This window comes from Thamnophis elegans, chromosome 4 (genome assembly GCF_009769535.1).
Source record: "Thamnophis elegans isolate rThaEle1 chromosome 4, rThaEle1.pri, whole genome shotgun sequence".
Classification (NCBI taxonomy): Eukaryota; Metazoa; Chordata; class Lepidosauria; order Squamata; family Colubridae; genus Thamnophis; species Thamnophis elegans.
Genome location: NC_045544.1, coordinates 137758204 through 137782018, shown reverse-complemented (window position 1 = coordinate 137782018; position 23815 = coordinate 137758204). Strand labels below are relative to the sequence as shown.

Sequence of the window (23815 nt, the reverse complement as noted above, 5' to 3'; positions counted from 1 at the left end):
GATGCAGTTCCACTGAGGACTACACGTTGAGTGCGGTTGGTCAGCCAGTTACGAATCCATCTGGTGGTGATGCTGTCCAACCCACATTCTTCTACTTTATCTAGTAGTAGGTTATGGTCTACCTTATCTAGGCAGATGTTGGATAGCCATTTGTCTGGAACGGTATAGGGTTTCCTGCCTAGGCAGGGGGTTGGACTAAAAGACCTCCAAGATCCCTTCCAACTCTGCTATTGTATTGTATTATTGAAAGTGGCCGTAAGTCACTTTTTTCAATGCCGTTGTAATTTTGAACCATCAGTAAATGAATGGTTTTAAGTTGAGGAATACCTGCATGCACTTTATAAATTCAACAAAAAGAGAAACTCTCAGAGGTGAAAAACATAGTTCAACTAATTTAAAATCCTCTGTCCCCAATCCCTAAGCTGTGAAGCAGTACTGGTCTGCGGCCTGTTAGGAACTGGGCTGTGGAAGCGAGCAAAGCTACATCTGTCCATGCGCCATATCTAGGTAGTGCGTGAAACCAATTCCACCACTACCACCCAGTCTGTGGGTAAACTGTCTTTTCTGGAAACTGGTCCCTGGTTCCAAAACATTTGGGAACCGCAGTTTGTGAACCTAAGGGGTCTTGGGACGCCATCCCATCACCCCAGCCACCACTAGAGGTATGACGATTTGCTTCCATTAAATTGTGGGTGCTCCATCACTGGAGGTTTTTAAGAACAAATTGGACAACTATTTGTCATTGAGACGGATGCAGCACTCAGTAGATCTAAAGTTAAGAAGGGTAACTCAGATGTTCCCCTACATCTTTTTTTTTGTTGCCTCAAAGAAATAGCTTGTTCACTGAAACTGACATCTCTTGCGTCACCCTGATATAAAGCACCTGAAGGCAGGACAAGAAGCAACAAATGGAACCTAATCAAGGAGAGAACCAACCTAGAACTAAGGAGGAATTTCCCGACAGTGAGAATAATAAACCAGTTATTTGACTTGCTTCTAGAAGTTGTGAATTATCCAATACTGGTGGTTCTTAAGAAAACATTGGACAGCCATTAGTTCGGAATTGTATAAGGCTTCCTGCCTAAGCAGGGGGTTTGGGTGGAAGACCTCCAAGGTCTCTTCCAACTCTGTTCAGTTATTCTGAGAGTTAACACCAACTTTTGGAGAAAATGTTTATCTATCCCTTATTTAGAAGGTCCCTTTCATCCATTAAATTCTATGTACCATATTTTTCGGAGTATAAGATGCACCTTTTTTTCTCAAAAAAGAGGCTGAAAATCTGGGTGCATCTTATACATCAAATACAGCATTTTTTTGGCCTCCCGAAGCCCCGCCCCTTCACCAAAATGGTCGTGCATACCCCTATGGAGGCTTTCAGACAGCTCCTGGGGGTTTGGCGGGGGGGGGGCAGAAATGAGCAAAAAATGGGCTGTTTTTTGCTCCCCCACACTCCCAGGAGCATTCTGCAAGCCCCCCCAAGGCTATTCATGCCTTTTATTTGAAAAAAATGGGCTCGTTTTCGTGAAAATGGGCCGTTTTGGGGAGGTTTGCAGAGTGCAAAAACCTTTTTCCCCCTTTTGGAAAGCTCTTTAGTTAGTGATTGATGAGAATTACATTGATCAAGTGCTGTGCCAGCAGAAACAAGTCTTAGGTGCTGCAGGTTGTCGCTATTTCCTTCTCCAGCACATGGATAAATACATCTAGAAACATCTACCTACCTACCTACCTACCTACTCTTGCTCTCTCCCTACCTACCTATTGTATTTCTCTCTCTCTCTCTCTATCCCTCTATCTCCCTACCTACCCACGCTCTCTCTCCCTACCTACCTACTGTATTTCTCTCTATATCCCTCTATCTACCTACCTACCCGTGCTCGCTCTCCCTCCCTCCCTACTCTCTCTCCCTCCCTCCCTACTCTCTCTCCCTCCCTACCTACTCTCTCTCTCCCTCCCTCCCTACTGTATTTCTCCCTCTCTCCCTCTATCTACCTACCTACCTGCACTCTCTCCCTATCTACCTACTGTATCTCTCTCTCTATCCCTCTATCTACCTACCTACCTACCCACTCTCTCTCTCCCTCCCTACTGTATTTCTCTCTCTCTATCCCTCTATCTACCTACCTACCCACTCTCTCTCCCTCCCTCCCTACTGTATTTCTCTCTCTCTCTATCCCTCTCTATCCCTCTATCTACCTATCTACTTTTTTTTAAATTTGCCTTTTCAAAACCTTGGTGTGTCTTATACTCCGGTGCGTCTTATATTCCGGTGCATCTTATATTCCGGTGCGTCTTATACTCCGAAAAATACTGTATTTATCTATAAAAGATCTCTGGCCTTCCAATCTGATTGCCAGGTTTACAATTAAAGGGCTTCCCAACGGAGCTTAAATATATGGATTAGTTGCAGTCCAATCCTACGCACAGGAAGTCTCACTAAGTTGAGTGGATGTGGGGAAAAAAATCTCGGCTTTAGGCTTATATGAACGTTAAGCCTTCCTGGTGACATTTTTGGAACATCGCTGAAGGGTTGGGGATTTTTACACAGAGACATGAAAGGGGATTTACATGCCAACGGACACAGGGAAAGGAAATCCCTGCCGTGACTTACATGGTCTCTTCGTCTATGTCGTTTTCCTCCGTGTTGCTGGTGGCCGTCGAGCTCACGGAGGAGCTGCTGCCATCCAAATGGTTCGCCTCCTCTTGCCCAACAAAATCGACATCCAGATCGCCGTCGGAGAGTTCGTGCTGCAATTAGAGCAGATCAGGGGTTGGTTGCTGCCAGCATTACTGCCGGTTCGGTGCGCAAAAAATGGGTCCCTAAAAACATCTGTGCATGCGCACAATGTTAGAAAAGGGGGGAAAATACATTTTTGCAATGAAAATTGTTCTGCGCATGTGCAGAAACAAAAATCAAGATGCCACCGCCACCGATAGAACCAGTTCAGGGGCATGGCAGGCCAAGTTACTACCTACTCGGCCGAACCGGGCCATACCAGTAGGAACCCACCTCTGTAGCAGATGTGGAAATAAAACACTTACTTAGGTTTAGGTTTATTGGTTTTGTATGCCGCCCACTCCCGAAGGACTCCGGGCAGCTCACAATAAACAGGGGAGGAAATAAATAAGACAATACAAACAATTTTAAAATCCACAACAGTCACAATTAAAACAGGGCTGGGTGCTTTAACAGCCCCCAGCCTGCCGGAACAGCCAGGACTTAGTAGCTTTATGGAAGGCCAGGAAGGTAGTAAGGATCCGGATCTCCACGGGGAGCTCGTTCCAGAGGGCCGGAGCAGCAACAGAGAAGGCCCTCCCCCGGGGGATCGCCAGCCGACATTGGCTGGCAGATGGAACCCGGAGAAGGTCAAACCTGTGCGATCGAATTGGTCTTTGGGAGGTAATTGGCAGGAGGCGGTCTCTCAGGTACCCAGGTCTGATGCCATGTAGGGCTTTATGAGTAATAACTAGCACCTTGAAGCGAGTCCGGAGACCAATGGGCAGCCAGTGCAGCTCGCGGAGGATAGGTGTAACGTGGGTGTACCGAGGTGCACCCACAATCGCTCGCGCGGCTGCATTCTGGACTAGCTGAAGTCTTTGAACACTTTTCAAGGGCAGCCCCATGTAAAGCGCATTACAGTAGTCCAGTCTTGAGGTCACGAGGGCATGAGTGACTATCTGAAGTGCCTCCCGGTCCAGATAGGGTCGCAATTGGTGCACCAGGCGAACCTGGGCAAAGACCCCCCTGGTCACAGCCGATAACTGGTGATCTAAAGTCAGCTGTGGATCCAGGAGGACTCCCAAATTGCGAACCCTCTCTGAAGGGCGTATAATTTCACCCCCCAGACTGAGAGATGGAATCATTAGCCAATCTTTGGGAGGGAACATCAATAGCCATTCGGTCTTGTCGGGATTGAGTGCAAGCTTGTTCGTTTCCATCCAGACCCTGACAGCCTCCAGGCACTGGCCCATCATTTCTACTGCTTCACTGAGTTGGCACGGGGCGGACAGATACAATTGTGTATCGTCCGCGTATTGGTGGTATTTAATCCCGTGCCGCCGTATGATCTCACCCAGTGGCTTCATGTAGATGTTAAATAGGAGGGGGGACAGGACCGAGCCCTGCGGCACCCCATAATTGAGGGGCCTCGGGGTCGACCTCTGTCCTCCGACCAACACCGACTGCGACCTGTCCGAGAGGTAGGAGGAGAACCACCGAAGAAGGGTGCCTCCCACTCCCACCTCTCGTAACCGTCGCAGAAGGATACCATGGTCGATGGTATCAAAGGCCGCTGAGAGGTCAAGGAGCACTAGGATAGAGGACTGACCCCTATCCCTGGCTCGCCAGAGATCATCGATCAGCGCGACCAAAGCAGTTTCCGTGCTGTAGCCAGGCCTGAATCCAGAGTGAAAGGAATCCAGATAATCGGTTTCATCCAAGGACCGTCGGAGTTGAGAGGCCACCACTTTCTCAACAACCTTCCCTACAAAGGGGAGGTTGGAGACCGGACGATAGTTGCTCAAAATGGCTGGGTCCAGAGACGGTTTCTTCAGGAGGGGTCTCACCACCGCATCCTTTAAGAGGAGCGGGAAGGATCCCTCCCGGAGAGAGGTTATCGTCCGGATCCAGCCGCATGTTATCTCCCTGCTGGTCGAAACCAGCCAGGAAGGGCACGGGTCCAGTATACAAGTGGAGGCGCTCACCGCTCCCATGGCCTTGTCCACTTCCTCAGGCGTGACAAGTTGAAACTCAATCCATAAACTCCGCTCAAGACCTTCCCCCGGTACCTCGGCTGGCTCTGAGCAATTGGAGTCCAGGTCTGTCCGAATCTGAGCGACTTTATCCGTTAAATACTGAACAAATTCCTCAGCTCTACCTTGCAAAGGTTCATCCGTGTCCCTCCCTTTCAGGAGGGAGCGGGTTATCCTAAACAAGGTGGCTGGGCGCGATTCAGCGGACGCAATAAGAGCGGACAAAATGCGAACATTTCGCTGCCCGTATTGCCACGAGATAGGCTCTGATATAGGCTCTCATCAGTGCTCGGTCTGACTCAGACTTACTGGCCCTCCAGCGGCGCTCTAGACGTCGGTTTTGGTGTTTCATCTCCCGGAGTTCCTCGGTAAACCAATGAGCTCTCCTGGATCTGCTACCTTCGAGAGGCCGCAAAGGCGCAATCCGGTTTAGAGCCCCCGTCGCCACTGCATTCCAGGCAGCGACTAAGGACTCAACCGGACTGTGGACGAGAGTGTCAGGTATCACTCCAAGCGCCGTCTGAAATCCCATAGGGTCCATCAGGCGTCTGGGGCGGAACCACCTAATCGGTTCCTCCTCCCTACAGTGGGAGATTGGTTTCCGAAAGTCAAGCCTCAGTAGGAAGTGATCAGACCATGACAAGGGCAAGATATTAATACCCCTCAGTTCTAGATCACGCCTCCACTGCTCTGAGGGGAATACGAGGTCAAGTGTGTGACCCGCTGAATGAGTCGAATCCCGGATTACTTGGGTCAAGTCCATGGCTGTCATGGAAGCCATGAACTCCTGCGCCCCATCAGAGCGTTCACCAAGCGTAGGCAGGTTGAAGTCCCCCAGCACCATAAGCGTGGGTAACTCTACCGCCAGCTCGGCTACTGACTAGAGGAGCGAGGGGAGGGCTATTGCAACGCTGTTGGGAGGTAGGTACGTTAACAGCAAGTCCACTTGACCCCCAAGATCCAACTTCAACAACAAGGACTCACACCCGACAAGCTCTGGAGCAGGGATCCTACAAGGAACTAATGACCTTCGGATGATGACGGCCACTCCCCCCCCCCCTTCCCTGGGGTCGCGGCTGGTGGAGCACCTGAAATCCCTCTGGGCACATTTCAGTGAGGGGGACCCCTCCCTCCGGGCCCAGCCAGGTTTCAGTAATACATGCCAGGTCTGCCCCCTCGTCTACTATTAGGTCCCGGACGAGGGGAGCTTTATGAACCACAGACCTGGCATTTAGCAACAACAGCCTGAGACCAGGGCCCTGACAATTCTCGCCATCTGGCCCTGGAGTGGAACTAACAGGGCCGGAAGGGTGGATCACTGTGACATAGCGGACCTTCCTTCCCCGGTAATGGCTAGCCCTGAAGTTCCCGTCGTACCTGCCCCTCCCCGTAATGACTGTAATGCTCCGGCCCACCCCCGCAACTGTAGACCCCATTTCCCCTCTCACGGCCTCCGCTCCTTCCGGCAGGCGATTTGAATCAGTCATACTAGGATGGGAGGTAGGCCTGGGCCCCCCTACCACTTCGCACTCAGTGGAGGAGGTACCAGGTTATAATCCCAATCCTAATATACATACACAGCCACTCACCCAGACAGTCCCCACATAAGTCAATTAAAACTCAAAAACTACAACAATAATGAGATTTTAAAAAGCGGGTACAGACATCAAACAGGCACACCATACACACCACATTCATTAAAATTCGCGGAGCACTGTGCTAGTGTGATATAAAAGTGATGGTATAAAGGAGGAGGGAGAGCTGCTCCGCTCCTCTCCCTTCCTCTAGGTCCCAGAAAGACACCCAAGGCCAAAGGTCCAAAAGTCGGTATTGTGCAGGGTGATTGTAGATGGAGGTGTAGACGCCCAATGTTAGCAAGCAACAACTTGCTAACATTGGCAGGGGGATGGGGAGGGAGCTGAAACCGGTTCTAAACAGCACTGTAGATTTGTGGAACCTCTTCTATAGAAGAGGTTAGAACTGGCAGGAACCCACCCCTGCTAGGGATGCAACAGGCCACCTGCTTAAGACCACCCAAGGTCTCCTCAACCCACTTAAATACTTCATGCTCCCCACAACTGCTTTTCCCCCCTCCCATACTGTTGCATGGGTCACTTACCATGCAAAGATCTAGCAAGCTGTCTCTTCTCCAGCCTCTCAGCCGCGCACGCCCCTCCAACGCTCCCTTTGGGCCTTCAGAGGCCTCGCCCACCACTTTGCAGGCCGAAACGGAGCTCCGTTCCAACCAGCAAAGTGCAGGCCGAATGTTGCAGATCCTCTGTGGTTGTTTGTAAGGGCAAACAACTGCCGTGGTGCAGCAAGATTGGTAAATTCAGGACTTGTTCATAAACCACTAGGGGGCGCTTGTTGAGTAACTTCGAATGTTCACTCAGGGAACACTCATAACCCGGGGTTTACTTGTACTTACATTAAAGTCTTCATATTGCACTTTTTCCTCCTCTTCTTGTTTTGTGTTTCTGGGAGGTGCTGTACCGGCCACAGCCTCAAGAAGCACTTCTGAGTTCGGTCCTGATTTCTTCGGTCTCGTTTCCAGGCCATCATCACTTTGTGGGCTGAGGTGAGTATCTGGAGGGGAGACGCCGTGGGATTTGTGGGTCCGGGAAAGCTCGATTGCAAGCCTCTTCATTTTTTTTAAGCAAGTAAGCAAAAAAAAAAAGAGAGAGAGAGAAGAAAAAACAAAGATGACACTTAGAAGTTGTATTGATGGGCTTTCTGAAAGCAGTGAGAGCAAGACCCGACCCAAACTAACATGTTCTAATTTGGGAGCATCACTGGTACAAGAATCCTCTGTAAAGATGATACCGAATCAAGTATTTTTCTAAAAGTTTTGAAATGATTAACAATTTAAAAGTAGTTAAAAGGGATGATTTAATAATGGGGAACCACGAAGGAGTAAAAAACAACTGATATTGGGAAATCAAAAGGGGGGAGGAGGAAATTCTGAACTCTGAGGAAGATGGGCGGTTAAGAAATAAAAAATATTAATAAACATAGTTAAGCAAAAAGTGTCTCAGTAGCATATGCATGAAAAGTGGCTGAATTATATACAGAGTTTAGGTACAAAAAATGATTTAGGTAATTATGACATTGTCTTAAGAATATGGATCATGCATTAATCTAAGTAAAATTATTTTAAAATGTGTACGTAAAAACACATGTCTGCATTTCAAAGATTAAATAATCTTATGTCATTTGTTCATAACTAACTGTTCTGACCCCCCTCCGTCTGGTGATTAACGCCGACACAGGCTTACTGTTAGCCACACTTTATTCACAGCAACTACTCATAGGCAAGATGTTGGCAGCAACCCGGACTCCCACAGATAAGAGATACAATACACACAAAAGCTTCTCCAGCTTGGTATGAATGGTTGTGTCCTGCAAAAGGTCTCCTCCCAAAGTATCTTCTTATATACTTTCTTGGGAGAAGCCAAGCCACAACCACCTGGGCTTGATTATCTCTTATGAGTCTGTCTCCATAACTGCTGCCTCCGTTTCTCTGCCCTCCGTTGCCGGGCATCAGGGAAAAACACTCTTTGATCTTCACCGCTGCTCCAGTGCCTGACGTTAGGGACAAACTCCCTTTGATCTTCCTTGCTACTCCAGTACCGCACGTCAGGTACAAACTCCCTTTGATCTTCCCCACTGCTCCATGCCTCAGGCGCCTCCTGGTGGCCAACCAGCCTCCCTGGTCCTTGCTCGGAGTCTGAACCCTGCCCAGGGTCCTCCACATCCTCCATAGCTGACTCATAGGGTTCCTCACTATCGGAGTCCATCTGCAGCTCCAACGGCTCCTGCTGGGCCACAACAACTAACTATCCAAACATCAAAAAACCAAGAAAGGGTAGAGGAATGAGTGGCAAAATCTCCCAGAGGCCTGAAATGATGATCTGAGCAATCCTTGGGAGATTTCTGCGTGCCCCCAAAGAGAGGCAAAAGTAATGCCATCTTGTTAAGCACATGAAACGACAATGGACCAACAATCCCTCCAAACTAACCAAGTCACCAAACTACAACACAATGCCCTAAAGCGGGTGGCCTGGAATGTGAAACACTGGCTGAGTGAGATGAAGTGAGCAAGTCCTCCTGCTCTCTCTTCTCTGAAGGTTCCTTGGTGTAGTCTGAGCTGGGTTATTTTCTTGCAGACGTTTCAATACCAAAAGTAGATAACTTAATCAGTGTCAATATCTGCAAGAAAACAACCAAGCTCAGACAGCACTCAGTTCAACCCTGAGCTACACTTATTCTCCTTTTATTTGTCTTTTCTACTGCAGAAGAAACTAGCTCAGTGATGGCTAACCTTTTCTGGACCGAGTACCCAAAGCGTGTGCGTGCAAGAATGCACATGCTCGCCCGAATCCCCAAAATGCAATGCGCTCGCCCTGCATGTGCCCCACTCCCTCCGCATACCTCGCCCCCTGCGCATGTATGCATCACTACATCCCCCATGCCTGTGTGTGAGCCCTTCCTGCACAAGCCCCGCCCCAGCGCATGTGCAACAGAGACTCAAAGACCAACTGCCCAGTAGGAAGCATACGTGCCGAAGCTGAACTGGGGGGATGGCTCACGTGCCATCAGAGGGCGCTGCGTGCAACCTCTGGCATACGTGCCATAGGTTCACCATCACCGGACTAGGTAACAGAAATGGAAGACACGAATGCTTTCTTCCACCTGGTATCCATAATACACAACAGATTGGCACTGTCACTCAGATTCAGCTTCTGGATGAGTGAGATTTAACAGAATGATAAGAGTTGGAAGGGATCTTGGGACACTTCTAGTCCAACCCTCTGCTCAAGCAGGGAACTCTGTACCATTTCAGACAAGTGGCTGTCCCATTTCTTCATGAAAATCTCCAGTGATGGAGCACCTATAACTTCTGGAGGGAAGCCATTCCAGTGATTAATTGTTCTCAATGTCCTCATTCTAATTTTTCTGTGCAATTCCTGTTCTAATTTTTCCAACAGCTGACCCATTAAAAATAGAGTATTTAAACTGGAAGATCTACTGGCTATCATCAGAATTTCCATGGACATGTATTCAATGAGGTATGTATAGGGTTTTGAGATTTGAAGTTTAAAAAGTGCTTCAGGGAATTTGTGGGGTTGATGATAATACTAAACAAGATTAAGTCAGGTTTTTTTTAATAAAGGTAATTCTCAATTTATGACCGCAATTGGCACCAAAATTTCCGTTGCTGGACACACGCGCATCCATTTTTATGATCATTTTTTTGCCACAATTGTTATGCGAATCACTGCAGTTAAGTGACACACGTGGTCGTTAATCAAATCTTGGTTCCCACATTGACTTTGCTTGTCAGAAACCCAGGGAAGGATGCAAGTAGCAAGTGCACTTAGACTTATGTACCGCTTCATAGTGCAATGGAGATCACATGACCCCAGAAGGCTGCAACTGTCAATTGCAGGTTGCTAAGCACTTGAATTTTGATCATGTGACTGGTGTGGGAATCCTGCCATGGTCGTAAACGTGAGGACCAGCCATAAGTCTATTTTTCAGTGCCATTATAATTTCGAAAGGTCACTAAACAAGTGCTTGCAAGTCAAGGACTCTCTGAATATCTTAGCTTGAACCTTGTTACACATACTTCCAGCTTGAATTAGAAAAAAAGGAACGCATATCAGTTATTACAATCTTGGAAAGGCAATACAACATAGGAGGCTGTGTTAGTATTTTAATGCTTTAATCTAATTTCATGGTTTTAATATGATTTACATGTTGTAAGATAGACTGCTATATAAATGTTTCAAATAAATAAATACCTACAGTTTGTTCTGTATGAAGTAGTACTGCTTACCTCTTTCAGATTATTTATTTGCTGGACGTAGCTTGTTTGAGCAGCTTCCAGCTGAGAAATGTACCAGTACTGATCCCGACATTTCTGGAAGAACGTAGGTGAACGCACCTGGAACCTTTAGCAGAAACAGCACGTCAAAAGGTCCGCTAAGCTTACCCCAAAAAATGCAAGTCATTTCATTTTTGGATTCTCTCCAACTTCCTCCAGTATGTGTGTTTCCATAGTCCAAACAGGACGGCTTTATTAAGAGAAACAGGGTTGCGTTATCCGACACTATCCCATTTACTCCAAGGGATTAGGGCTTTAAACTGCATTCCGTTAATTAAACTGGTTAATGCTAAAATGTCACCTTTTGTTTACTGATGTTTGTTTATTTGGCTTCTAAAACAGGACTGGGAAAACTGTATTTCCTTTTAATACTTAAGTGCTAGCTGTTATTCGTTAAGGTGCAATAATCCCAATAAGGAACCTGCTAAGAGATTTAAGCAATTATCTAATTTTGCTTAGGGTCCACCAATTAAAAGACACAATTAGTCATTTGCATTTAACATTTATATGTAATTCTTTAAAAAAATCAGTTTTTCCCAGGATGACTTTACAACAAACTAAAAATGCCCAAAGTTCTAAAATGATCAAATTATACATTGAAACATTATAATTAAAATGTGCAACATCGAAACAATAAAAGGAGCAATAAAAGGTTAAAATGTATCTGGCACAGAAAAGATAATAGTCTGTAGGATCCAACCTGAGTCAGTCAACAGGAACGTAAGTTTTTTCTTCCGAGCTTTCGGACTCATGCTGGAGCCCATCTTCAGGGAATTTCTCTCTAGCCTAGGAAACAAAACCTCCAGTCCTGGTGACTGACCCAGATGGGAGCCTGCAACATTATCCCGGGACAGATATAATGTCTGTCTCAAATATCCCTACTAAAGACAATATTCCAGAGAAGAAGGGCTATCAATGAAAAGATTCCCTCTTCTTATTTTGGAACCCTACACAATGTATTTTCACAAGAAAAACATTTAAGACCAAGAGCCACTAATGTAGCATAAAGAGATTTACCATCCTAATGCCATGAAGACCAACCACAATGCCCTTTCGTAAACTGTCTTACCGTAATATGACCGTGTCATTTTGCCTGTTCAAATAGCCTTCATTGGCAAGCAAATCCAGTCGGAAAAACCTGTTGTAACCCCAGCATTCCCCAACTTCAAAATCAGATGCAAATTCTCTAATGATGTTCTTTGCAGGATCATTAGTGGATTGATGGACCATCTCAACACGATATTCATATCTGGAAGGAAGGGAGGGTTCAGTATTTCATTATTCCTACATTGTATCTGTGCATTCCCATATTTTCTGAAGGTAATTTTCAGATCAACTTGGGTGTATATAATAAGATGCAGTGAGGAAAATAAAAACTGTGTGGCAAGGAAAATCATAAAATGGGGCAAAACTCACTTAAGAAATTCCTCGCTTAACCACACAGATTTTGGGCTCAATTGTGGTCATAAACTGAAGATTACCTGTACAGAACTAGTGTAAAGTGTAGTATGCAAAACCCATATTTTCCAAAATTTTAGGTACACATTAACAATTGATCTTCTCGACCAAAAGAATGCAGTGAATAAAAATCAACAGTTCTGTTTTCATTGGGTTATCTTAGACTTATAAAATAACCCAACGTCTTACATTATCTGGAAGATTTACAAGATATTAGTATACCTTATGTTTTCAAGGATGCATGTTCCAAATCTATATTTTTGTGGAGTGTATAAAATATATACAAAATCTTTCATTAGAAAAATACATTAAATGAATTGAAAAGTACTACTGTGGTGCAAAGCAGAGAAAGAAAGAAAGAAAGAAAGAAAGAAAGAAAGAAAGAAAGAAAGAAAGAAAGGAAGGAAGGAAGGAAGGAAGAAAGAAAGAAAGACAGACAGACAGACACAGACAGACGTGCAGGTTCTGGCCATCCCACGCAAGATTGTGCACTGCAGATGGTGTGGTAGCTTGGTATTAAAATGCCACCAAATGGTTTAGAATGAGAGGAGACAAATAAGTACATAACCAACTTGGAAACTTATCTGGAAGATTTAAAGTATACAGTGAGAGTTGAAAAACTGAAGCAATCAAGATAAAAACTAAATCTCACTCCAAATGTCCAAGCTTTCCCAAAAGAAAGAATTCAGATAAAGTATATTAAATAGCAACTTGAACCGGGGACCAGGATTTTGATTTTTTGATTGTATGGAAGCCAGGAAAATTTCTCAGCTGGGCTTCTGTTCCCTGCCAAAGTTAAGGTATCTCTCTACAGCAAGTTCAGCACAACACCCAGTTCAGGATTCTTAGCTTGCTAGGATTGGCTAGTCTAGAGAAAAGAAGGACTGGGAGGACATGATAGCTATCTTCTAGTATTTGAGGGGCTGCCACAAAGAGGAGATTAATTTTATTTTCCAAAGCATCAGAGGGCAGGACAAGAAATAATGGATGGAAACTAATCAAGGAGAGAACCAACCTGGAATTGAGGAGAAACTGCCTAACAATCCAGACAATTAACCAGTGGAATAGCTTGCCACTAGAAGCCCTGGGTGTTCCATCACAGGAGATTTTTAAGAAGAGACTGGGTTGCCATTTGTCTGGAATGATATATGGTATGGGGTGTCCTGCTTGAGCAGCGGGTTGGACTAGAAGACCTTGAAGGTCCCTTCCAGCTCTATTCTGACTGATTGCTAAAGATGACTGGCAAACAATACAACCACTTTCCCCATATGCAGAGCAATTTAATAGCCACACATAACAGTCTAGTGCAGCAATGGCGAACCTTTTTTGGCTCGTGTGCCATTAGGGGGGAAGCCCAGGGGAGTTGTGCGCGGGCGTACCTCACCCATAATGCAACACGTGACACACACACACACACCCATGTGCATGCACACATGAAAGGTGCTCCCCCCATTTTTTTCATGCTTTTTTTGCCCTCCCCAGGCTCTAGAGGCTTTATAGGAGCCTGGGGAAGGTGAAAACACTCCCCCGCCCCTGAGGCCCTCTGGAAGCTTCAGGGACCTTCAGAAGGCTTCCCTGAAGCTTCCGGAGGGCTTAAACAGATCCTACGAGCAAACTGGAAGTCCATTCCCGAACTTCCGGTTTGCCCATAGGGCCAGTTTTTTGCACTCTTGAGGATTCAGGGAAACTCCTGAAGCCTCCAGAGGGCCTCCGGGGGGGGGGGGAGGCTCTTTTCGCCCTCCCCAGGCTCCTATAAGGCCTCTGGAGCCTGGGGAGGGCAAAAAATGGCTTTAAAAAAGGCTGAACTCAGCTGGCCAGCTGACAGGGCAACGCCTTGCATGCCCTGACAAATGGCTCCACGTGCCACCTGAGGCACACGTGCCATAAGATCACCATCCCTGGTCTAGTGCAATACTCAGCAGGCAAAACTAATGGAGAAAGCCTGCACTTTCAAACTTCTAACAGTTTCACATTTAGAGTATTTATTGGTCAGGGTTATCCTAACCCTGATGATGTTACCTAGTTTGGTAAACAAATGTCTGCAAGAAAACAACTAAGCTCACAGTTTCATATTTCACAGTTTCATATTTCATAGACCCATTTCTAATCCAGAAGGTGATTTCTGAAGAGTAACATGGAGAGTACTAATTTTTGCCAATTTCCGTCTTTTCACATCACTGAAAAGTCATTCTTTATTGTTTATTTTTTTATTCACCTTTCTACCCCACTGCAATCCAGAGACCCTTATGGTTTACACATAGTAGGAGACAAAGCAGCAGCCATACAATGATAAAATGGTACCATGTTTCCCCCAAAATAAGACAAGGTCTTATTTTCTTTTGAGCCCCCGAAATAAGCGCTTGGCCTTATTTTCGGGGAGGTCTTATTATTTTTGAGGTGCAGGAGGCGGCGAGCGTGGTCAACCCATGACTGCTGCTGTGTTGCAATGTTTTCCGGGAGGGCTTATTTTGGGGGGAGGGCTTATTTTAGGGCATGCGCTCAACAGCCCGATTGGGGCTTATCATCCGGGGAGGTCTTATTTTCAGGGAAACAGGATAAAATAAATTCCACGCCAGCAGAAAACTACAAAAATTAAAATAGAACAGGAAAGATGGCTCAATGACTTTGAAGGGTCTTTGGAACATCTCTAGCCTAAGGCATTCAAAAGGCCACCAAGGATATGGTTAGTCTGATTCTCAGGTGGGATTGTGCTCTACGGCATTAGTAGTGTGTCACACAAAAGCAGCCCTCCACAAAATGGAGGTTCAACAGTGGACTCTCTTTGTGCCATTGAATTGAGTGGGCTGATGTCGGATGGAATTGGTGGTCCCACAAATGTTATGTTTGTGAATAATGTGGAAAGTGCAGCATAAGATCATCAGTTTTTCACTCTAAGGAAGAACAGTTGAAATGAGACTACCACCTTTCATTTTTCCCTTGTAATTCCTAGCCAGATGCTGGGCATTTAGCAAGTTAGATTTATAAAAGGCAAACTCAGACACATAACTGCGCCTATGCTTACACTGACACAACATTAATTGGGAATTGTCATCTGGTAGGACCACAAAAATGGGACTTGTTGGTGGTGGTCCCTTCTTTATGGAAAATCACCCCCCCCCCCCGAGAGCTGTCCCCCATCCTGTTGCTTTTCTGAAAGGCCCTAAAAAGTTGGTTTTTGTCAGTGGGCCTTGGGGCCACAAATTACTGTGATATAGGGGGTAGGGCAAAAGGTTTTTTTAATGGATATTTATTATATGGTCGATTTTTTTTCAATTTGTTAAGGTGCCCAGAGTAACCAATGTGAGAGTTGTTTAATGAATAATAAATAAAACATGGAACAATTTTCATTGTGGGAAAGGCATGCAGTAGATAATATCAGATGCTTGCATTAGTTCTTACTTGGACGTTTCTGGCAATCCGGCTGAGAGCTCAAGAAATACCGATAAATAGTAGCCACGTACCACGCCGTTTCCATCCTTCACACACACATACACAAATTAAAATAGAAGTTAGGAATAAATCCGGAGCAATCAAAAGAGCTTTAGAAGTTCCTATTTATAGTCGCCTACTGTGACGGAAGTCAACTTCGTATCAGATGCAGAGCTCACCAGATCTAAAGTTAAGAAGGGTACCTCAGATGTTCCCTTGCATCTTTCTTTGTTGCCTCAAAGAAATGGCTTGTTCGCTGAAACTAACATCCCTTGTGTCACCTGATACAAAGTACCAGAAGGCAGGACAAGAAGCAACAGATGGAAACTAATCAGGGAGAGAACCAGCCTAGAACTAAGGAGGAATTTCCCAACAGTGAGGACAATAAACCAGTTATTTGACTTGCCTCCAGAAAGTGTGAATGCTCCAACACTGGTGGTTTTTTAAAAAGAGACTGGATAGCCATTAGTCTGGAATGGTATACGGCTTGCTGCCTAAGCAAGGGATTGAGCTAGAATATCTCCAAGGTCCCTTCCAACTCTGTTATTCTGTTATTATGTGCTGACAGCTTGAACAAAAAGTCGCCCATAATGAATCAAAGCTCGGTTTTTCTTAAGTCAGCAGAATGGCAATAGCACTTAGACTTATATACAGCTTCAGAGTGCTTTACATCCCTCTCTAAGTGCTTTACAGAGTCAGCCTCTTGCCCCCAACATTCTAGGTCCTCATTTTACCCACCTCCGAAGGATGGAAGGCTGAATCAATCTTGAACCAGTAGACCCAAACTGCCAAATAGCTTAATATTCATTCAATAAACAGAGTGCAACAGAAAGCTACAGATTGATCTCAAATATTCAAATATGAAAAACAGTGAATCTAGGATGTCTTGTACAAAAGTTAGACAAGCTGTCATAGCAAGTGACTTTTGTTTCGTATCCATTTTTGCTACATTTTCAAACAATTTGTTTGACTAGGAATGGGCTTAAACAGAAAATAATGTCCAGGCTTTCCCAAAAGAAGGATTTTAGGTAAAGCATATTAAGTAGCAATTCTGACATGACTTTGAAAATAATGAGCTTTGTTTTTAATAGTCAATGAAAATTACTTGTGGTTAATCAGCTTTTTTTAAGGGGAAACAATCATACTATACAGCAGTAATGGGGAACCTTTTCAGGAGCGAGTGCCGAAAAGGGAGTGTGCACGCTCGTTGGGGCCACAACTCAGAACAGGAGCTGGCCAGGGGGCATGCGTGCACCAGAAAATGCACTTCCAGTTTCCGACACACGCATGCGCACCAGCCAGCTAGTCTTCCAGTTACTGCCATGCATGTGGGCGACTATCAGCTGGCCAGTGCACATGCCGGAAAACCGAAGACCAGGTCTTTCGATTTCCAGCACTGCCACATGCATGGAGATCAGGTGATTGTTGTGCGTGTGTGCATGCCAGAAACCCAAAAGACGAATGGGCCAGGCGACATGGCTACACGTGCCACTTCGGGCATGCATGCCACAGGTTCGCCATCATGGCTATATAGCATATTATGAATGGGGTTTATTTTGGGGGGGGGGGGGCTTATCTATTCTAAAATATATTTGTTAATATTTATATTACGGCTCTATGTTTAGTCTGCATTCCTCAAACATTACATTCAAATATCTACATTTGAAGTCCTGAATTTCAGCAAGTTGAACAATATTCCAGAATTAATCATAGGACTAGAGTGCTGAAGTGCATCAGAAGAATAATTCAAATATCTCTTAATGCTATCAATCCTATTTAATTAATTTTTAACATCACTTGTCTCTTTCTAGTTTAAATTTTATATTTTATATGCTGCTTTTAATGCTATTAATATTTTATCTGTACACTATCCAGAGTCCCTCTGTGAGGGAGATGGCTGGTTCCTAAATATGATGAATAAATAAAATTAAGTAAGTAAATAAACATCAATGAAAACTTACTGGATACACTTTTAGCCTCCAACAAAGCCCAGAAATTTGAAGTGGTGGGCTGTAAACTGGATCTGCTCGCTGGCGTAAAGTGCTATTAACAAAGTTGAAAGAGAAGAATTTAGCACATAGAATGATAGCAGCCTTTGAATAGAGACTAAGTTCCAAAAAGCAAACATTCCTTAATAGCAATAGCTACAGCACTTAAGACTTTTATATGCTACTTTACAGCCCTTTACAGCCCTCTCTAAGCTGTTTACAGAGTCAGCATATTTCTCCCAACAATCTGGGTCCTCATTTTACCCACCTCAGCGGGATGGAAGGCTGAGTCAACCTTGAGCCGGTCAGAATCAAACTACTGGCAGTTGTCAGAATTAGCCTGCAATGTTGCATTCTAACCACTGCGCCACCATGGCTCCTAAAGTGTTATGCTTTGGATTCTGCTTCAAACAGGGGCATCCCAGGGTATGTGGACAAACAGATGGAACACTAAGATGTCATTCTTTTCAGCAGACACATCTTTTCCTGAAATCCAGGGGCAGTTCATCGCAGACCCACCTCTAAAGAATTAACTAGAATTAGGTAATATTCTTACCTAAAATTTTCCAGGACAAAGGTAGTTGAATCATAAGCAGGAACTAACTCACTGCAGAGAAAAAGCAAAAGCATGAGACTTTATATTTTTTTTTAAAAGAACCTCTTGACATATTTCCTTATTAAACTGCAGGAAGTTTCAAAGTTCCTTCACAGGATTTTAAAAAGGGATGGTAATAGTTTATTAAAATATATGGCCATATACAAAACATACAGATGTTAAAAATAAATCCATCATACAACGTTCAATACACACTTATACTACTCATGAAGCACATATTACACACACCTGGGTAACAATCAGGTCTAAAAGCTTCTAATCTTCATAGCAATGATACAAAAGTCTGGAAATTTTCTTATTTATTTATTTGTACCTCACCTGATTGTTTTTGCAAATCATTCAAAGCGACGAACACATCCAACATTTTCTTCCTCTTATTTTTTACACAATAACCCTTTGAAGAGAAATGGGCTGAGACGGTGACTGGCCCAAGGCTACCCACTTAGCTTATATGGCTAAGAACTAGAACTCACGTTCTCCCGCTTTCTAGCCTGGTGCCTCAACCATGAGACCAAACTGGATTGTTCAGTAGACATTGCAGAACTGCTACATTAGAGTGATCCCAATAGTTTGTAATTAAAGAGGAATTTAATTCTGCCCTCTAAACTTGGCAGATAGGATATTTCAGAAGCAGGTGCACTATTGTCTCAATTTCAAAGTCTGTCTTAATTTCAAACTACATTAACCTTCTTGGCAAGGAATATCTAGGGGTGACACGATAGTAGAGTTCCAATATTTGAGGGGCTGCCACATAGAGGTCAACCTATTCTCCAAAGCACCAGAAGGCAGGACAAGAAGCAACAAATGGAAACTAATCAAGGAGAGAAGAAACCTAGAATTAAGGAGAACTTTTCTGACAGTGCAAACAATAAACCAGTGGAATGGCTTGCCACCAGAAATTGTGAAAGCTCCAGCACTGGAAGTTTTTAAAAAGAGATTGGACAACCATTTCTCTGAAACGGTATAGGGTTTTCTGCCTGAACAGGAGGGTTGGGCTAGAAGACCTCCAAGATCCCTTCCAATTCTGTTATTCTGTTATCATTGTATCTGCCTAAGTATCATGGGTGTGGAATCTTCTTGGAACTGCTGAAAGGACTGTGTTGTGAACAGGATATAGGTGGTGTTGTATATCTCCCCTTCGGCCTCATCCACACAAGCTTACCACTGGCTAAAAAAACATATTTTCATCTAGAACTCTAATGTACAATTAATTTACAGTAAGGATTTTTTGTTTATATTTTCTGTTTATTAACCGGACATCTCCCTCAGAGAGGCATTTAAATTCTTCTTGACTGCTAACGGTGCAAATCTCTTCTCCAAAACTCACTAAACTATAGTGATTATCATAGAAGTGTTTCCATTAAAAAAAAATGTTTCTCACATCCTTTGCGTAAATGTCAGGCCTTGTGCAAGTTGAGAAGGTTACATGTTTTGAGCTCAAACGCCTTTCATTTATTATGCCTGGCTGGGGAATTCGGGGGATTTGAAGTCCACACATCTTAAAGGTAGCCAAGGTTGAGAAACAAGTGACCTACGGGTCAAACAACACATTTGATCGGTTGTAAATACCGTAGATGAAGCTGTACCTTGTGAAGTCTGGAGGGACAGGAGTGGTGACAAAAGAGGCCATGGGCTTCCGGTGCACTTGTTGGAACATCATTAAAATCTCGGAGCTTTTTGAGATCAGTTCACTTTTACTGCACGACCTCAGCTGTAGAGAAAGAAATGGAGCACATGGTCGGCCTGAGTCGAACATCCACCTTAAAATACACACCAACCCAGACTGGATCCTGCAGCATTACCTTGGGACAGGTGTACTTGCCTTCACTCGTGTTAAAACGCAAAGCTCATAAAATCACAATGAATCCAATGCTAGAGGGGGCTTTGTCTGACCCAGACAAGCTCTCCTCACTTTATAAGGTAGTCTTTGATTTACAACCGTTTGTTTGAGGGGGTCTTTGCTGGTCTCTGAATTGGGTTGCTTTCCTGAAGACATTTCATTACCCAAACTAGGTAACTAGCACTGAGGATATCTATGGAGATTCTCAGTCAACCAGGCCATGTCTCAGAGGTGCTTTTTTTCAAGAGGACTTTCTGGTTTTTCTTTGAAGATGTTTTGCTTCTCTTCCTAGAAGCTTCTTTAGCTCTGACTGGATTCCATTCCAAACCATCCAGTCAGAGATGAAGAAGCTTCTTGGATGAGAAGTGAAACGTCTTCCAAGAAAAGCAAGGAAGTCTAGTTGCCTCTTGAAAAAAGCACCTCTGGGATAGCCCTGATGATGTTACCTAGTTTGGGTAATGAAATGTCTGGAAGAAAATAACCAAGTTTAAGAAAGCACCAAGGACCCCTCATCTCAACCCTGAACTACAAATATTATCCTTTATTGGCAACTGTTCGTTTACTGACCGATCAAACTTAAAATGGCACTAAGAAGCAACTTGTGACAGGTTTTCCCACTTACGATTGTTTTAACATCCCCATGGTCAGTGGAGTACCCCAAGGCTCTGTTTTAGGCCCAGTACTTTTCAACATCTTCATCAACGATTCGGATGAGGGAATAAATGGGGAACTCATCAAATTTGCAGATGACACCAAGCTGGCAGGAATAGCCAACACTCCAGAAGATAGGCTAAGGATACAGAAGGATCTGGACAAACTTGAACATTGGGCACTTTCTAATAAAATGAAATCCAAGGGTGAAAAGAGTCAGGTTCTACATTTAGGCAACAAAAACGAAATGCACAGGTACAATATAGGTGGTACCTGGCTCAATAGTAGTAACTGTGCGAGGGATCTTGGAGTCCTAGTGGACAACCACTTAAATATGAGCCAGCCATGTGCAGCAGCTGCCAAAAAAGCCAACACAGTTCTAGGCTGCCTAAACAGAAGGAGAGAATCAAGATCCCGTTGAATACCACTTTATAAGGCCTTGGTAAGGCCACACTTGGAATACTGCATTCAGTTTTGGTCGCCACGATGTAGAAAAGATGTGGAGACTCCAGAAAGAGGGCAGGGAAGAGCAACAAAGAGGATTAGGGGACTGGAGAGTAAAACATATGAAGAACGGTGGCAGGAACTGGGAATGTCTAGTTTAATAGAAAGAAGGACTAGGGGAGACATGATAGCAGTCTTCCAATATCTCAGGGGTTGCAACAAAGAAGAGGGAGTCAAGCTGTTCTCCAAGGCACCTGAGGGTAGAACAAGAAGCAATGGGTGGAAACTAATCAAGGAGAGAAGCAACTTAGAACTGAGGAGAAATTTCCTGACAGTTAGAACAATTAATCAGTGGAACAGAAGTTGCCTCCAGAAGTTGTGAATACCCCAACACTGGAAATCTTTAAGAAGATGTTGGATAGCCATTTGTCTGGAATAGTATAGGGTTTCCTGCCTAGGCAGGGGGTTGGACTAGAAGACCTCCAGGGTCCCTTCCAACTCTGCTATTGTATTGTATTGCACTGTATTGATCAAAATGTAGCCTCTTGACAGCTGAGATGTATTTATGACCGCTGCACAGGCCCAGGGTCATATGATCATCACATGTAATCTTCCCACCACGCATCTGACAAGCAAAGTCAATGGGGAGGTCAGATTCACTTAACAATCGCATGATTCACTTAACTACAATGACTTGCTTAACTGTGGCAAAAAAGGTTGTAAAATGGGACAAAACTCCCTTAACAACCTTCTTGCTTAACAACTGATGTTTCAGGATCCACTGTGGTTGCCAAGTCATGGATAACTTGTACTGCCAGAATATTGCAGAGGCAAAGTTTGTTATTTTAAACATAGATTTCATGCCTGGGTATCCGATTTTAAAATCGCTTTCTAAATATTGAGAATCCACAAACTAGTTGCCCTCACCTGATGTTCTACTTCTTGCAGCAAAGACTCCAGAAGTTCAGTTTCTTGCGTGAGTGATGTCTTCTGACCTATTAGAAAAGAAACCAAAATCTAAACAAAACAACACTGTGCCAGCGCAGTGCACTCAAGCCAAAAAGACTTGAACACAGGGCCAAATCAAAGGTAGTAATGTTTAAATATAAGAATAACATACACCAAGAGCCACGGTGGGTGCAGTGGATAGAGTGGAGTACTGCAGGCTGTGTCTGCTGACTGCCTGCAATTTGGCAGTTCAAATCTCACCAAGCTCCAGGTTGAATTCAACCTTCCATCCTTCCAAAATGCATAAAATGAGGACCCAAATTGTTGGGGGCAACAGGCTGATTCTGTAAACCGCTTAGAGAGGGCTGTAAAGCACTGTTAAGCGGTATATAAGTCTAAGTGGTATGGCTATCTGTGTGGGAAAACCAGAAGCCTACGGCCAGGACCGGAGACATGGTTTTGCAGCAGTCATATGAGAAGAGTCCAGAAGTACTTATTTCTTTAATCAAATTTTAAAATTGCTTCAATCATAATCACAATTCTAGGCAGCTCAAAGTACAGGTAGTCCTCAACTTATGACCACAATTGAGCCCAGAATTTATGTTGCTAAATGAGAAACTTGTTAAGTGAGTTTTGTCCCGTTTTATCACTTTTCTTGCCACATTTGTTAAGTGAATCCCTGCAGTTGTTAAATTAGCAACACGGTTAAATGAATCTGGCCTCGCCATCGACTTTGTCAGAAGGTCGCAAAAGGGGATCATGTGACCCCAGGACACTGCAACCGTCATAATCATGAACCAGTTGTTAAGCACATGATCATGGGGATGCTGAAACAGTCATCACTGTGAAAAACGGTCAAAAGTCATCGTCGTAACTTTGAATGGTCACTAAACAAGCCATTTTAAATCGAGGACTACCTGTAAAAAAGTCTCTTGTGACAAAAAGGACCACTATTCAAACATGTGCAGAGTGTGATGTAGCACTAAAAAGTCAGTGCAAGTTGGAGCTGCGTAATAGTTTCATTATGGTATGTTCTGGTTAGGGTTCACTTCATTTATTTATGTATCAAATTAGAAACTGTCCATCTCACTCAGAGAGCAACTGTGGGTGGTGTCCAATCAAAAACGTAGAAACCATGTAAAAATATTATCGAAGGATTACATCTAATACTGGGCATCACACATTAGCAAGGACGCAAAGAAACTTCAGAACCTAAAGCTCTCTGTCAGGAACGGCAAGGTAGAACATTTCCTTTGTGGCCATAGGAACTGAATAAATAAAGTCAACAAAATACACAAATTTAAAGGGGCAGGGAAGATCTGGCTTGTCAAAATAAAGCAAAGAGGATATGAAGAACCTGGAAATATCGAAAAGACTGTCACATGCAAGAACAGGGCAGACCTGTTTTCTATTGAAAAACAGAGCAGGTGTTTTGCAACAATTATAATATTCTGCTTTCTAAATGTCTAATTATATCCAGACTTATCAAGTTATAGCCTAATACTATGCCAAGAAAATTCCTGCTCAGTTCAAGGCTAAGCCATCTTTGACTAATAAGCAACTCAACTTTCTTATAAAATAATCTACCCCTCCTATTGTTGGAAGATGGAGGAGACAAACACCTATGTTCATGCATTGCTGAATGCGGTGGGGACAAAGCCAATGCCAGAGGCATAAATAAATACATAAATAAACTTGGGAGACAGAATGGGGAGTCCCATTTCTTTTGACTCAAACACACCAAAACATAGTCCTTAGTTAATGGTGGCAATCAGAATTTCCATTCTTAAGCAACATGCTTGTGA

General features: G+C 44.1%; 1 protein-coding gene across 2 annotated transcripts in view; it reads right to left on the bottom strand.

Annotated features, from left to right (window-relative positions):
- The window catches only part of LOC116508172 (E3 ubiquitin-protein ligase TRIM37-like), a 70717-nt gene that overhangs the window by 30998 nt on the left and 15904 nt on the right, over positions 1-23815 (bottom strand). For both annotated transcript variants that reach the window (XM_032216686.1, XM_032216687.1), the window contains 9 exons: positions 21990-22057; positions 19714-19838; positions 18068-18118; positions 17485-17566; positions 15494-15570; positions 11706-11885; positions 10589-10703; positions 7178-7390; positions 2609-2745 (listed from right to left, as the gene is read on the bottom strand). In XM_032216686.1, coding sequence (XP_032072577.1) covers positions 2609-2745; positions 7178-7390; positions 10589-10703; positions 11706-11885; positions 15494-15570; positions 17485-17566; positions 18068-18118; positions 19714-19838; positions 21990-22057 — 1048 coding nt within the window. The remainder of the gene's footprint in view (positions 1-2608; positions 2746-7177; positions 7391-10588; positions 10704-11705; positions 11886-15493; positions 15571-17484; positions 17567-18067; positions 18119-19713; positions 19839-21989; positions 22058-23815) is intronic.